Raw genomic sequence first — 15,516 nt, 5'->3', positions numbered from 1 at the left:
TTTCAGTGCAGGAGTGCAGCAAATGCTTACCTTTTTTTAAACCTTTACTACAATAGTAGGAAATTTTAAAATTTCAGTTGAGGCTTTATCTTTAATTCTGGGTTTTTTTTGAGCCCTGGTATATTTAAAACAGGTGATGTTTTATTTGAACAATCTGTTTGGCAATACCTTGCTGAGGAAGAGATTTATGCAAGTAATATTACCTTGAATTTGTGATTCATAATAGTTCTTGTTAAAAAAAAAAAAGTTAAAGAAATAAAACTTCTACAGAACATAGGCTGTAAACAGACCCTTAAGTGAATCAGTGGTTTGTAAGTTAATATATGAATTTTTAACTTCACTGCCACACTTATTTCAGGCTTCCTGATCCAAAGCTTATTTGATATTCTGAAGGAGTGCAATTGTTTGCTGTAATCTCAGGAGAAGATAAGCATGACATCTGGTTCACACCTGTGGTTTTAGGGATAAGAGCATAGCTGCTTTATGCATTATTCAGGGCACTGTTGAAACTGGAAAGAATTTGACTCTTTGAGACCCTTTGTCCCTCGCTTTTTATACTTGCTTAAAGTAAACATGAAATATAGGAGCCTTCTCTCAGGAGAGTATGTATTCCCACCTATGCCTGCTGCTGCAAAGGAAATTAGTTATGCAGGTTGATATCAGATTTATGATAAGACTTGACTTGTGCAACCCTCCTTTTTCAAAGGCACTGTTGAGGCATTTTGTGCTGTGCCAGAACAACTCCAGGAGAGGTGAACGTAAGCGCAATGCTTATGCCAATGTGATTTTATAATACCAATTTTACCCTCCCTGCCCAGTGTCCTCCGTCCCTTGCACTGGGCTGTGCAGGGCACGTGCTCCATGGTGGGTGATAGCAGATAAGGCTGCTCCATGTTGCAGCATTCCTGGTCTCCTCATGTGGTTGCAGATGCTTCCCAACCATCCAGGTGCTGGAGGTAGCAGTTGCATGGGCAAGGATTGTTTTGGTTTGGCTTTTTTAGAGCAAAAATGCCCCATGGGCTGGAGAAAAGCCAACAGTGCTTTGATTTCAAAGATACGGAATAATAATTTTGCAGTTTTGCACAGGGCAGACTCTGTTTGCACATGGGTGTGCAGATGAGCCAGCGGACAAGAGCTTCACTTAAGAAGTCCCACTGTCTGCGCCAGCTGACGCAGCTCAGGTGGGAGTGAAGTTTAGCAGCTGTCTAAACTGGAGCTCAGTAACTGCAAATCTAGGCTTATTTTCAAGTGAAATCACTGTCAAAGAGCACAATGCGTTTGAGTACTGTCTCTATGAGAAGCTCAGCTTTTTTTTTTTTTCCATGTCCTTATTTTGTCTTCAAAAATCTGTAAAAGAAAAGTTTGCAAACTTTTTAACACTGCAGTTCAGATGTGTGGAGGCTTTGCTTTTCAACCAGAAGAAACAGTCCAAGGGTAAAGAAAGTGACGCAGCACACAAGAAAATGAGGGCCTGAAGGCAGTGATGTACTCCATGCAAGATTTTCCAAAGGAGTAAGGACATGGAGTAGACACCATTTTGGGGGTATTTCCATTTAAGGTGACCTTACAGGAGCCTGGTTTTCAGAAAGGATATGGGTTCTCCCTCTTTCTATAATAAATCTTTTTGAGAAACATGATGTTGAATTCCTGCATTAAGTGCTCATGTTGGAAAAATCTTTCTCCTGGTCTATCTGGGAGCATGTGGCAGAATGAGCCTGGTACCTGCAGTACAGGGATGGTCTCCATTCCCCCCCAGTAATCTGCATGTTTGGAGACACCCTCGTGTTGAACCCCCTGCCCGCTTTATGAGAGGAAATCTGTACATCTGCCCTTGCAGTTACCACACTGCCTTAGCTACATGCACGTCCTGCAAAATATGGGAAAGCCCGTGTTGTTTTTGCCCTGATTTACGAAGTTCTCCAAGCAGGCTCTTCTCAGGGGCTGCTTCTGCTGTAGTTGCCTTTGCAGTTCACAGTTCATAAACAAAAATAGCTCTGCGAGTGCACAGCCCGGGGGGCTCCCCATCCCCTCCGAGACAGGAATGGCCTTTCGCCCAGCAAAGCGCTTCCAAAACCGGGTCCCATCTGCTTTGAATTCAGAGATGCAGCGAAGTTGTAACTATCTTAACATTTCATCTGAGGCATTTTTAAGATCATTAAACCTCATGGAAGAGCTTGCCTTCTCTTAAAAAGAAAAAAAAAAAAAAAGGCAAAAACAACTAATAAACCACACAGGATGTTCTGAAATTCGCAGTACAAAAAGAATAATCTGTGCTAAGATGTGAGCTCTCGGAAGAGTGAATACTTATGCTAGTGCGTCTTTGAAGTGACTGGTATATGAAATTGTATTAATCACACATGTTAGGAGGAGTGTGCTTTCAGGGGGGCTGTTTCTAAGTGCAGCTCCTTTCCTCGCTCCCTCTACTCCTTGCATTGCACAGTGCTGTTTCTGCTGGGAATCCCAGCTTTTCTCCCCATTCTGGCAGTGCTTCTTGATCTTTAAAAAAGCAAATGGGTTCTTTAAAGACCTGCTGAAATATGTACAGTTTGGGTGTTTCAGAGCTGAAAACTCTTCCTTTGATAGCTTAGTCCTTCTTATAGGATAGCCTAAGAGAAACAGATCAGTAGCAGTCACTTTTGGGTTGGGTTCAGAGCTGTTCTCAGTGCATCTAGCTAATTTTTAGTTTCTGCAGCATTTGGTGCTTAGCCACTTCCTAAATTGCCTGTTTCAGTTTTTCACCCTGCCAGCAGCTAAGTGCTGGTTCTAATTTGGACATTTGGACAGTTTTAGAAAGCAAATCTTGTCTCTCACTGCAGTGGGAGTCTCAGCATGGCATGTGCTCGCCATCTCTTTGTAATATGCTGTGTTCATATTGCAGTTAGATAAAGCCCGTATCACCAAGACTCAGTAAATAAGCCAAAAAGTCTCCAGCAGAGTCTTGAGTGTCGGAGCTAACGACCAACTAAGACCTCATTTGGTCTCCAGGAGCCTGGGAAGTTGCCTTTAGGGTATGTGGATGAAACTTCTTGTGTGTCAGCACTGAGCTCCCATGGCATCTGTCCTACATCGAATAGAAATTATTTATAAGTTGGTATTGATGGTAATACTCCTTGTGGGGCCTGCCCGAGTTCCTCAAGTGACCCTCCTTTCCTGACATGTTAAACAAATGAACAAGAACCCCAAGCTTTTCTTTCTGACGCTACTCCCAAGATGGTAGCTTATGATAGTGGTGTTGATAGCAGGATAGTGTAGATTGTGGTATGATAGCAGGAGGGATTCTAGTCCTTGGACTAGATGCTTCTTCCTCTGAAGTTATCAAAAGGCCTAGTTTCTAAGAAATACTGATATTTGCACTCCTAAACTAGCTTAATGTGTTATTTGTCTCTGACTTTATGGACTTACTTTTTCAGGAAGGGGGAAGCTTTGTGTCTTCGAGGCTTTTTTCCCATACCTGGGCGTGACAGCCATTGTGATTTGAAAGGGTCCAAACTTTAGGCAAAATATCAAATACCAGGAGCTGTGTAGCAGAAGTGAAAGAATTAGCAATCCTGAGTGGTGTAATCTTTCATACTTTAGTATTTTTCCCTCCTTCCTGTCTTTGTTCTCATCTACCTCTTGGGACATGTGGTTCACATCCTTTTTTTTACAGCCTGTTGTGTAGTTACTGCACATGTTTCTAGGAAGAGAACTCCCTAAATTTGACAATCTAAGAAGATATTGTGATGAACCAGGACATGTGAGTGTCATTGCCACAGGATCAAGGTATTTAAACATTTGTAGAAGAAGGGAGAAGCAAGAAAGGTTCAAAAAGCCTAGTGCTGATTGTGCCTAAGTTGGTACATGTTGGTATGAGTGTTTCACATGGCTGGAAGGAGGTCAGGTCTACAAAACAGCGTTTTTAGCAAGGAAGAAGAGCACAAATGTGAGACTTTGCATGGTTAGGTGATAACCACAGCCTCATAATTCAAGGGTCTTGTGTTTGTGAAAGAGAAGACTTACTGCTGTTTCTCGTTGGCTTTGAATGATTTATAACATTTTACTTGTGGCAGAGTGTTGCAATCTATGTTGTCATGGAAATTCTATTGAATTTATAGTTCCATTTATCCAAAACGATTTTCCAGACTTCATTTCATGGTGAATCATTTGGCTGTTATTCGGCGTACAAAGCAATTGCAAAAAAGTTTCATGTTAGGGAAAGCATAAACACTGAAACCGTTATTTTCATATTATGGAAATACAAGTGAATGCAACATAGAGCTTTTTAGCATCAAATGTGCCTTCCTCGTGTAATGACTGTGTGTATGTACACAAGAGTGGATTTTCTTGGTTGGGATAGAAGCAGGCCTAGGGGGTGTTTATTTGTGGAAGGAGAAATGAGGATAGACTCTGCCTTGCTGAAACAGTTCTCTTTTATCGTGCAGGACTTAGCAGTTGAGATTCTCAGTGATACAGCCCTGCTCCAGCAGCACGTTTAAGCACACAATTGGATGAGCTTGGTGTCACCTCAGTGCACTACAACAGGGCCAGGGCACAGGGTTATGGTTGGATGTGCAACACCTACCCAACCCTTCCCAGGCGAAAAGACACTTAAATCATTTAGTCTTGACTTTCATTATAATATAGACATTCCGCCTCTGCTCGTAGATAATGAATCAATAATTCATACTTACTATTAAAAAAGATTAAAGAGGTCTTTATCATACTTCTGAGGCATACAAGTGTCTAAACTGAGTTAAATGCTGTTGTTTCACTTCTCTGATCTTTGTTCTTCCTGTTGTTTTAGCTCCCTTAGCTTTTTCAGGTCTGCATTGTGTTCGTTATCAAGTTGCAGTTACTTGAAGGCAAAGACCTTGTCTGACTCCGTGTTTTGCAATTTGCCCGGCACACTTTTAGGTGCTGTAAAATACTAAGTGATGACATTCAAAATGCATCTCTTTACCTGCCTAGCTATAGTTAAAAATTCACTGATGAATAATAGACTAGGCAGGAAAAACATGCCATTATCTACTCCTGTTCAACTTTATCTTTTAAAAAGAATGCAGTATACTCTGTTTTATTACTTCAAGCTCTAGTAGGAGAACTGGAAAACATCACGATTCACTCCCCCACCCCCTTCTCTGAGCAGATACAGTATATATTATAAATGATAAGGGCTTTTTATTTATTTATTTATTTTTAAGAGAGTGTAATGAGAAGTCAAACATCAAATTTGATTACCCCAATATAGATCTCATGCTCTTCTAAACCCACTGACTGCAGGACAGTTGCTCTGGATTTTCAGTGCTGCAGTACAGATTACATTATGCCTGTAGCTAATTTTTATTCCACTGAAATGGATCACATCCTCCAGTTTGCTAGAAATCTATGCACATATTTAAAGCAGAAGGAAGTTACATACGGGCTTTCAATTAGAAAAGAACATCACGTATGATTCATAGTCTTAGCACAATTTGTTTTTTTGTGAGAGATTTCAAAATCAGCTGCAAAAGTGGTTGAGAATAATTTATTCTTAAAATATAAGCAGCAAGACTTAGTATGTTCAGTGATTAACTCTGTCATTTAAAGCAACCATTTAAAAATTTTTGCTTCACCACTCAGCACAGATTTGCATGTTACCTGCTATGCCCGTGTGTTTTGCTCTTGTGAAAATACTCTGAGTTTCAAAAGGAGCACATAATAAACCACATAAATGTTGCCTGTGTGTCTTGCTGGCTGATTCATCAAAAAATTGGCTGGCCTATAAAACTCTTTTTTTTTTTTTTTTTTTAAGCTTTAAATTGCATGGTAGTCCTTGGATTGCTGGGAAGGAAATGAGCGGAAAGCTAATTCTGATGATCTTTTCCCTGCCACCAGCATTCCTGATGCTATTGAATATTCTGTACTCCGCATCTGTGCGAGCACAATGAGCCTTTGTTCGCTTTTTAATCTGAAGAGAAATCTGTTGTCAGAGGTTGCACAGGGTGATAGCAGCCCAGTTTAAAAGTCTTAATTATTTATTTTTAAAATCCTTGGCATCTGACAATGGAAAATGTCCTTGCTCGGTTTCCAGTCTCTTAGGGTTGCTTTGAACTCACTCGCGTCTTCTGGGATCCATCAAATGCTCATTGTGGCTTTTCTCTCATAAGCGCAGAATGAGGTTAGCTGTGATAGTCTCTATTAGATTCAAACTTTCTGCCTTTGTAGTAGGGTAACAAGAGCAAAGTTGTCGTGCGTGGGAATGGCGATTTCTTTCTGGATACCCATGTGGCCAAGCAAAGGAGACGCATCCAAATGAAGAGCACGGAGTGTTTGCCATGCAACGTGCGGAGGAGAAGTCGCCCATTTGAAGCAGGCTCAGCTTTGGCAACCCAATGGCTTTTCTTAAAGAAGATTTAGCACTCGGGGGCAATTCTACTTGAAGTCCAAGTTGATCCCCAGTGAGTTGATTACTCAGTATTTCTGAGTAATTCTCATGTACACTGTTGGGTTATTCTATTCTTAAAATACAGGGAGGTGGCAGTCCGCTTTTGATTCGAAAATCCCCATATTGTCTGCTTTGTGGAGAGCTTGGAGGAGGGTTGTTGAGGGATAGATAGACTCGAACAAGGAGGAAAATGTCTCATGGCTTGGTGCAGAGAGAGATGTAGCTGACGGGAACATGGAAGTGAAGATGCTCCAGGTCAAGGGATCATACCATTCTTAGGTGGATGCAGTGCCTTCATTCATGTGAGAGTTCAATTACTGTCACCTGGAAAAAGGCCTGATATACCCGGAGGTTGGACCGTTTGGGCACTGGATTTTTCTGGAGAAAATAGAAAACAGAGAAAATAGAGAATAGAAAACATGATGCCATGTTCTAGGGCCACTGGCAATTATCTCCTGGGCTGGATGAGAGTTTTCTTTCTAATCCTCTGTTTTAAGGAACTCGAAACATTCTGAAGATTGTCCTCTTCGGTGAGATTTTTTCAGGCTTAATCTCTCCTGTACAGCAAATCTCTTTCAAGTTTGTGTGAAAACAATTCTGCTCTTCTATAGTGTTAAGGGTGTGAAAGCATACAGTTTTTCCATTAAAAGAAGATTGTTGCCCTTGCTCTGCCTTGGTGAAGTTGTATAGCTGCAGTGCTGTTGGTATAATTGTAGCATGGAGAAGAGTCCTCCTGCAAGAGAAGTGCCTTCGTGTGCACGGTGAAGTTTTCTTTTGTTTTAGCCATGTCACATTAGTGAAAATGTGAAGCTGCTTGGACACTGCATGTTTTAAATAATAGTTCTTTACAGGGTGCATAAAAGCATCCCGCTGTGTTGCGTGTCTGAGGGTTAAGAAAGTCCATGTAAGCTTTTCCTGGCCTTGTTAGTTGTAACAGAGCTGGGTGTGAAAGACTCACAAATCCAGTATATCGTGCAGGAGGAAACAGGGCTGCCGTGTCCCCTGGGAGCTCTGCTCTGGAAGGCTCTTTGGAGCAGTGAGCTCGGATGCTGGAACGGAGCGTTCTGCCTGTGGACAGTTAGTGACATGCTATAGCAGACGCAATGGGTATAGCCCACTTTTCCAAATCCTAAGGGATTCCAAGCCCTTAAATATATATATTTTATATATACAATTTTGGAAAACAAGCCACTGTGAAATTGCCTGCAAGAATGTACAACACAACAGTGCTTCCTGGCACAGAAGCTGGGCAGTGGCACGGTGCAGTTTGATGCACAGTCGTGGCTGATGCTCCATCGTGCTTTTCAGGATGACGTATCATAATAAGATCCCAATTTTCTTTAGCGTTAAATGCCCTTTTGTTGCGTTCTGTCTTGCTACTTTGTGTGTAGCAGGCGCAGACAGTAGAATTCATTCATATGCAAAGTGCGCCATATATTGTATATACTAATTATATAATACGGAGTAATAATGGAAATTTTCTGGCGTGTTTAGACCACTTAAGTATACAGTGAAATTAATTTTATGGTTAACTGTCTTATTCCTGATTTGTATATAAAGAACGTTATGCCATCCATAGAAAATATTAAATACCTACTGATAAATGTGTACAATATTATGTATACTAGGTATTAAGAGAAGAAAAATGCTTTAGATACACTACATTTTATTGTAAATTGTGGGAAAACAGATGATATTATATTATGGGAGAGAGCAGTATGTGATCACATAATTAGAAAATCGTCCTCCTAGAGATGCTCAGCAGTGTACAGGTGTGGTTTCATGAGCAGCCTGAACCATGGGGCTTTGTGAATGCAACTTTACCATCCTCTTAACGTTGTTTTTGCAATGTATGCGCGTGCAAATTATATAATAGCAATTCCTGGGAGACTCTACCCCTGAAATGTTCCTTCTAGCTATATGAATATATACAGAAGCTACTCTGTGACAGATGATGATAATTTTTCATATGAGACAGTTCCCTTTGACTTGATGGATGTGGAGAGGGGGACCACGCTCTTTGGAAAAACACCAGGGAGCAGTGGGAAAATGTTTCAGTGTGTATGGTAATCAATGCAGAATGTGGTTCTTGATTAGTCTCTGAAATTGCACTGCTGAGATATGGGGTCTGAATTAACCACCTTTTTACCTTAGCCCTTTGCACTGCTATCCAGAAGTGTATTGTAAAAATTAATTTCCTTAAAAAGCCATGAGCAAAAATGATCCAAAAGGTTTTGGCATATACTGAACCTGTGTAGTGATACCTCCCTTCATAAGCTCCTAGGAGGACTATACGCTGAAGTATTTTATAAAGTATAACTTATTTTAGACTTTACTTTAAAGGAGAGTAAAATGCAATTTGCAAATATTTTGTGAGCTTTTGTCTGCATTGTTAAATTCAAGCTTAAGCAATTCCACCTGCAACAAACTGTTTCTAATATCTACAGAGATGGATGGAAGCTTCTCCATGCACATTTGTTCAAAGCATGAACTGTCAGAACCTGGAGGCACCACCAACTTAGTGAGACATTGCCAGCATCTCGGTGTGTGCTGTGAATGCACGAGAAATAGAGAGCCCAGAACAGGGCGAGAAAATTGCTTTCCAATTTTATGAAGCTGGAGTGAGTTCCAGATAATTTTTTTCATTTTTTTTTGTTAGCCATTTGGAGCATGGTCTTGTTTTATCCTCCTTCTGTAAAAGTGCCTGCACCTCCAAAGAGACTGGTCTTCATCTTAGCTCTTTCTCCAGCCGCTGCTGCTTTATTGGATGTGTAGGTGCTTTGCCAGCCTTGCACATTGCAACTCTCATATACAGCCAGAATCAGTAAGTATGACTAGGAGCATATCTGTAGAAGATAAAAGCTGATATCATGTCATCTGGTCACGTACAACATGTCAGAATAGGCGAAGAGAAGCACTAGTGTTTGTCAGAGGGTAGGATTTGTCGTGCGGCACGATCTTGGAAAAGCAGCAAGAGCCCCAAGCAGCTTCCTGGGGCTGCGTTTAGCTACGTGCTCTGTGGCTGTTTGTTGTAACCTGGTAATGGTGGGAAATGCCGGAGCAGGAACGGTGACGGGCAGAGGAGGAGCAGAGGCCACGTCTCATGTTGGGCTGTTACCACCACGCACATGTCTCTCGCTTTAGCAGCTGTAGAGTACGTACAATACAGAGTACATAAAACGTGGCAACCTGAAAAATATTTTCTGGAGGTGGTCTTTGCATGGCATAAGGTCACAAAGGAGAGTTGCATCGGAGCTGGAGCGAGTGCTGGCTGCTGTGGAGGCCCGGGGCATGTTTGGCGAAGGAGCAGCTGGAGAGCAAGGCACGTGCTGGCCTTGCCACGAGCAGGCAGGGTTCAGCCAGGGCAGCGGGTGCAACCACGGCCGTGCAGGAAAATCGGAGCCGTGGTGGCCATAGCCCCTGCAGGCTGCCCTTGCTCCTGGGGTGTTTGTGCACTTGGGTGGCTCTGCATGAGGCCACGTGAAGGTGTCCCTCGATCATCCTGGATTTATGTAACCTGGACATTCGCTGGTTTGCGGTAAGCACTGCCCTCACCTGCTTTCACTTATGGTTTGCTTAACTGTTAATATTTATTATTTGTCCTAAAACGACATCCAAATGTCCAGTTTTATTTTACTTGTGCTTTCTGTTGAGTGCTGAAGCTTTGGAAATAAAAGTCGTGAAATTTAATGGAAGTCGGAGAGAAGCCTGACCCTAACTGATAGTCCTGAGTATCAGCAGCTCATGAAAATGCATTGCTACAGAGAAACACTTTTATCTTACAAATTGCTTTAGGAATAAAGGAATAACTCTAAACGTAAAAATCCTTCTTAAAAACTCTCTATATTTTTAAGATAAATATGTTTACCACATTTAGCCGAGCGGGAGAGGAGTCTGCAGTGAACAAAGGAATGAAGATATCCGGGTAGAAAGCACCAAGTTTGCCATCTGAGCAGCCTGGCGATGCTGCTTATCCGTTGGTTTATCAAAATGCATTGCATCAACTCCGTTCCCTGGTTACTGGCCCAGTAGGGCGGTCACGCTATTAATCACAGTGCCAGTTAAACAATATTGTTCCACAGAATTCCTTTATCACGGGTTCATAACAGGGGCTCTACGTGTGGCCCTGTATGCAGCATCTCATTGGAAAGCTGCGTGAATCAGCAATATATGTGATTTTTGTTGTTGTTCTTAATTTTTACAGATGCAGATTTACTTCTACAATCCGGATGACTTTGACAGTTTTGGAACAGCAGTTCTAGAAAACAGGGTAGTCGGAGCCATGGCTGTGTTTTTTCAAGTAAGTTGAACAGTGGCTATGTACATAAAGCAAAGCATTCGCCAGGAAGTGCCTTTAATTCATTGAATTGTTGCAAGCTTAATGGATGCATCTGTTTTCTTGTTCACACCTGTCTAAAAGAAAGCTATTTCATATTGTCTATGCGTGATTTAAAATGTAAATAAGTGTATTTAGCAACTAAGAAAAAATTTGCATGAATTGTGCCAGCTTTATAGCTCCTTTCCCGATGCAGATTGGCAAACACATTTATCATGGAACTTCTTTCCGTGCTGAAGTACGTTGCTGAGGTCCCAGGAATATTAATAAACTGCTGTAAGCTGATTGTGTTTAGAGAAAACTTAGAATTCCAGCCTACCCTGAGAGAAAACGAATCAATAAGTCCCATCAATCTTATCTGGGGTAGCTGCTTCTTCAATTGACATAGGAGCAAATTCTTGAGCAGGCTGCATCTCCAAATGAGCGCATTTACGCATCCCCCTCTTAAAATACGGAGGGAACCGGAGCAGCTCCGCACCCCTGTGAACGGAGAGGTGGAAATAACCCAGAGCACTGCTTTTGCAGAAGAGGGCAAGATGGGGAGGGAAGATCAAGGGAGGGTTTGACTCTTCTGGTAGATTGGCCTCACCTACATTTTTGCCGTGGAACACAATGTGAACTCAGATAAAAAAGAATATGCAAGTACCCATATGTAAATACCTTCCTTTTCCTTGCGTTATTAGGGTGACAAGCCTGACTCTTGCTCAAATTAAATAAGTCTTTTTCTGTGTCACTGATTTTGATCAAATGCCTTGATAAGGAAAAAAAAGGACAGATCTTTGTATTGTATAAGTTGCTGTTAACGCTGCTGACATCAGGCTAGGGCAAGTAGGCACGTTAAATTCATCGTGGTTGAATTTGGAGCACTTCTGAGGTGTTTAATGCTAGGAAGGGGTTGGTGGAGCTCAGATAATGTGCAGTGGCTTCCCAGGATGATTCCTTGGCTTTCTTAATCTTGATGTGCAATGAGAAGGATTGGGCAAATTGAGTTTGGCCTTATGTGGTAGAAGCTTAGGAATAAAAAAACCAAAGTTGTTCGGTCTCAATCACATGTGATTCATGCAGTGATGAAGAGCTGATGTTATGTCTGTAATGTGTGCGCTGTCAGAGAGAGAACATCTTACATCATGGCATAGAACGTGCACAAGGCCATTCTGCATCTGGAATCACTAAATTACCCACCTGTGCTGCACACAGGTCATGTGAAGCACTGCCCCGTGTTCTACCATTTCGAGTTAGTATTTGACATTTCAAGGAAACCATTTTTAGAGGATCTTAAAGTGTCAGTGCGACTTTTTTTGTATTCCCCACATGCAAAGCCAGGTGCTGCAGTTAGCACAAGTCCCACTTAGTGTGATTCTGAGGAAGCCATTAAACTCACTAAATATAATCTAAAATATCCTGTAGTGCCATAAAAAATCTTGGATTGTGAGAGACCTCAGGCTCTTTAAGACCACAAATGAGTACTGTGGTCCCTTCAGGGAGGTAGAAATCTCTACTCTTCATCATTTCCAACCCTACAGGCCACAAGACTTTAGGCTGGGAAGTCCAGGTGATGGTGCAGGTAGGTTGCTCTGCTCCAGGAGCCACAAAATCTGAAGCCATGACTTATAAAAAGTCCCTGAGCTCACCTAGAGAATTGGGGGTAAGTTAGTTCTTTGGCAAAGTGACCTAGTGACAACTGTTTTCTAGTTTCAAGGATATTTTTGGTTTGTTTTTCCTTACTTCTGAGATGAAGTTATAAATCAGTGATGATCCCTAAATCTTTTGGTCCTGACACTGTATCAAGGCTTCCTTATAGCTCTCCTCCAAGATGGGAAGCTGCTAGGAGAGATCTGTGGAGACCTGGGACCCTGTCCTTGAAGGGCGTATGACAAATTCTGACCAGTAGAAATAAACTGATGGGCCTTAACATGACAACTGTGACTTTGGCCATCATCAGGGCTTTCCAGAGCTTGTCACAAAGACATTGAGCAGGACAGCCTTGCAGTGAGTAACTGTGGGCTTTACTTGAGTGAACTTGCATCCTCTGCAGAGATAAGAGGCTTTGGAAGAGAGTATCCACCGCCCATGGGAATGAGATCAACACATGGAGGTTCTGCAGGTTTGGAGGTGAAAAATTAGATGACAGTGAAATAGTTAAATATGAAGCTCCTATATGGAATGGATAGAGCAACTTATGAACTTATTGCTCTCAGACTTAAAGTAGACATTTAAAAATAAAGCTTTTTTGTCTGTTTTTTTTTTTGTTTTTAGCATAGCATTCTTAACTGATGGTGATAAACTTTTGTAGATCCCTATGGTTTCTGTGTATGACTGCAGTGCCATTTTAGTTCCCTGTGCTGTATACTGCATGATGGAGCTGCTGAAGCACGACTTGGAAAAAAACCTTTCGGGAAAGTTTTGTTCAGAAATGCTCAGTGCCCTTTTAGCCTTGCTCCCCAGGGCACCATGTGGGCAAGCCTACCCTTGCTAGTGTTTTGTGCAGCTAATTTATAAACTGTCTTTTAAGACTCACTCGGAGCAGCTTTTGAATGAAACCACAGCATGTCTCTGTTCCCTTTTTGTTTGGTAGCTTTGACTATTCAAGTATTAATTTGATGCTCTGCCCTCTTGCACAGCTATAGTCCCATCTCTAACTCACTAACCTGGAATGCAGTTTTAAAGAGTAGTAGGAATTACAGAACATAACGTGTTTTAAAAATATATCAGGAAACTGAATTGTGCATGTTTTTCTACATAAATATTTTAGGAGCGAAATTACTGAGTAGGATTCGCCGTGAAGTCAAGACTGGTATTTTTCCTAATGTTGGAATGACTGCAGTGGTACCAGCCTGACTGAACTCGTAGTCTGGCAGGTGTTTTTTGTTTGACTGATGTTCACAAATGTTCCTGTGAAAATCAGGTTCAGCAGTGAGCGAACATTACACTGAGCTATATAATTATTGGTGAAACATTAAATAATTAAGAACCCTCTTTCCTCCATCTTAAATAATTTAACTTTGGCTATATGAGAATTTTCCGTATGAAATTCACTCTTTCAAGGGCAATTTTCAGGTAGAGCCCATTGGTGCTGAGCTTGGCTTGCAGAGGCACTTGGAGCTCTGTTGTTATTTGTGCCAGGGAAATCTGTGCCTTTCTCTTCGCTTGCCTTGCAAAGGATAGATTCTGTCAACATATGTGACAAACTTTGTCTCCATATGCATGCAGACATCGGCATATGCATGCTGGTCACAGGTTAGTCTACCCAACAAACAAAGAAAATTTCTAATTAAAAGGGATAAATCGTCCCTGTGTCCGCTAGCTCCCTTACCTGTGCATCTCCGTCTCCCAGCTCTTGTTTCTTTGCAGGGAGCTGCAGCCTTCTATGTTCAGAGGCTGCCCTAGCTGTTAAAGCTGGTAAATGTGCAGCGTTGTTGAAGCGACTGGTGGAAAAAAAAGGTGTTTTCTCAAAGCAGGGATCTGCATAGGAAATATTCAGTATATTTCAAGAGGGAGAAGGAATTAAAGCATAAAAATGATGTGGACCATGAAACTCTTCTTTTTCTTAAAGAAAACTTTTTTTTTTTTTTTTTTTCTTTTTTTATTAACAAAGAAACAACTGCTTGGAGAAAATAAAATAATGCCAGTGATTTCTCTTGCCTTATTGCAAACTTTTTTCAGAAGGTGAAAACAATTATGAGGGTTTATGTTAGTATAGAGGCTGCCTTTCAGCAGTATTTCACAGCGAACCTAGTGCTTGTAGAGGATGTTTAGCTTCATATATCCATTACTTGCAGCCAGGATCATCCCCATGGGCTGTAGCAAAAGCTTCCAGATCTGCAGAAGTGCCAACCGTGCCGGTGACAGGACCCACCGCAGGTCTTTATGGTCTGGTGGACCTCTCAGAAAGTGTCTGTGGCTGCAGGTTGAGACTCACCAAGCTGCTTGAATCAACCTTTAGGTCTTAATCCCACAGGGACCTTAAGTCTTGATTTAACCAGCCCTCATTTAAATAGCTCTGTACATATGCTTAATTTCAGCCTGCCTGAGGTTCAGCTCCTATTTAATGATATTCAGGCTCTGGGCTGTGGTTAATTGTCAGGTTGGGCTGGTTTGAAGCAAGGCAGCAGTGCAAGGCCCTGATCTCTTGCGGGTTCCTGAATCATCCATTCAGATATATTCATGTAATATGTATTTACAAGTCACATTTAAAATGAATAGTTACTTGGATTAAATGCATTCAGACATACTGCACAGCTCTGTTTTAACCATCTAGCAATATAATTCATTGCACACTTCACTACTTGCTTTATTAAAGCCAAAGTTAAATGTGTTCAAAACAAACATATTGCTTTTGCATTTGAAATATTCATCTTTCAAGCCTGCAGTAGATTCATTACAGCAGAGAATGCTTCATTCCTTGATTACTGCTGTGAAAGATACAATACTGATTCCCTAAGCTCTCATCAAATACTCGATAGCTCAGAAATTCAGGAGGAGGCGATGGAATCTGCGCTCCTACCGGGAGGACGTATAAATCTATTTTATTATTTGCAAAGAAAACCATCAGTGATTAGTTACTGTATCTCAGGTACTCAAACAAATCATCTCTAAAGAAGTTAAAGTAAAAATGAATTTTAAAATAACTTTTAGCAATGCTTTCATCATTAAAATGATCTTCAGAATGATGTGTTGATAACTTGATCAATCAGTGTTAGCAGTACAGGGCTAGATTTAAAGGTAACTGGGCACTTGGAGGCAAATGGGCTGCTAATGGGATTGTGCGGAAGTACCA

The 15,516-nt window shown here is 41.4% G+C and overlaps 1 protein-coding gene across 1 annotated transcript in view; it reads left to right on the top strand.

The window, feature by feature from the left end:
* Positions 1 to 15,516, top strand: part of PTPRG (protein tyrosine phosphatase, receptor type G) — a 364,795-nt gene that overhangs the window by 230,599 nt on the left and 118,680 nt on the right. Inside the window, exon 5 of the mRNA XM_026052517.1 lies at positions 10,608 to 10,703. Within this exon, the coding sequence (XP_025908302.1) occupies positions 10,608 to 10,703 (96 nt within the window). The remainder of the gene's footprint in view (positions 1 to 10,607; positions 10,704 to 15,516) is intronic.

The sequence above is a fragment of the Nothoprocta perdicaria genome, unplaced genomic scaffold (genome assembly GCF_003342845.1).
Source record: "Nothoprocta perdicaria isolate Ctin4 unplaced genomic scaffold, notPer1 scaffold_9, whole genome shotgun sequence".
Taxonomy (NCBI): Eukaryota; Metazoa; Chordata; class Aves; order Tinamiformes; family Tinamidae; genus Nothoprocta; species Nothoprocta perdicaria.
This window is presented reverse-complemented; position numbering and strand designations above follow the sequence as displayed.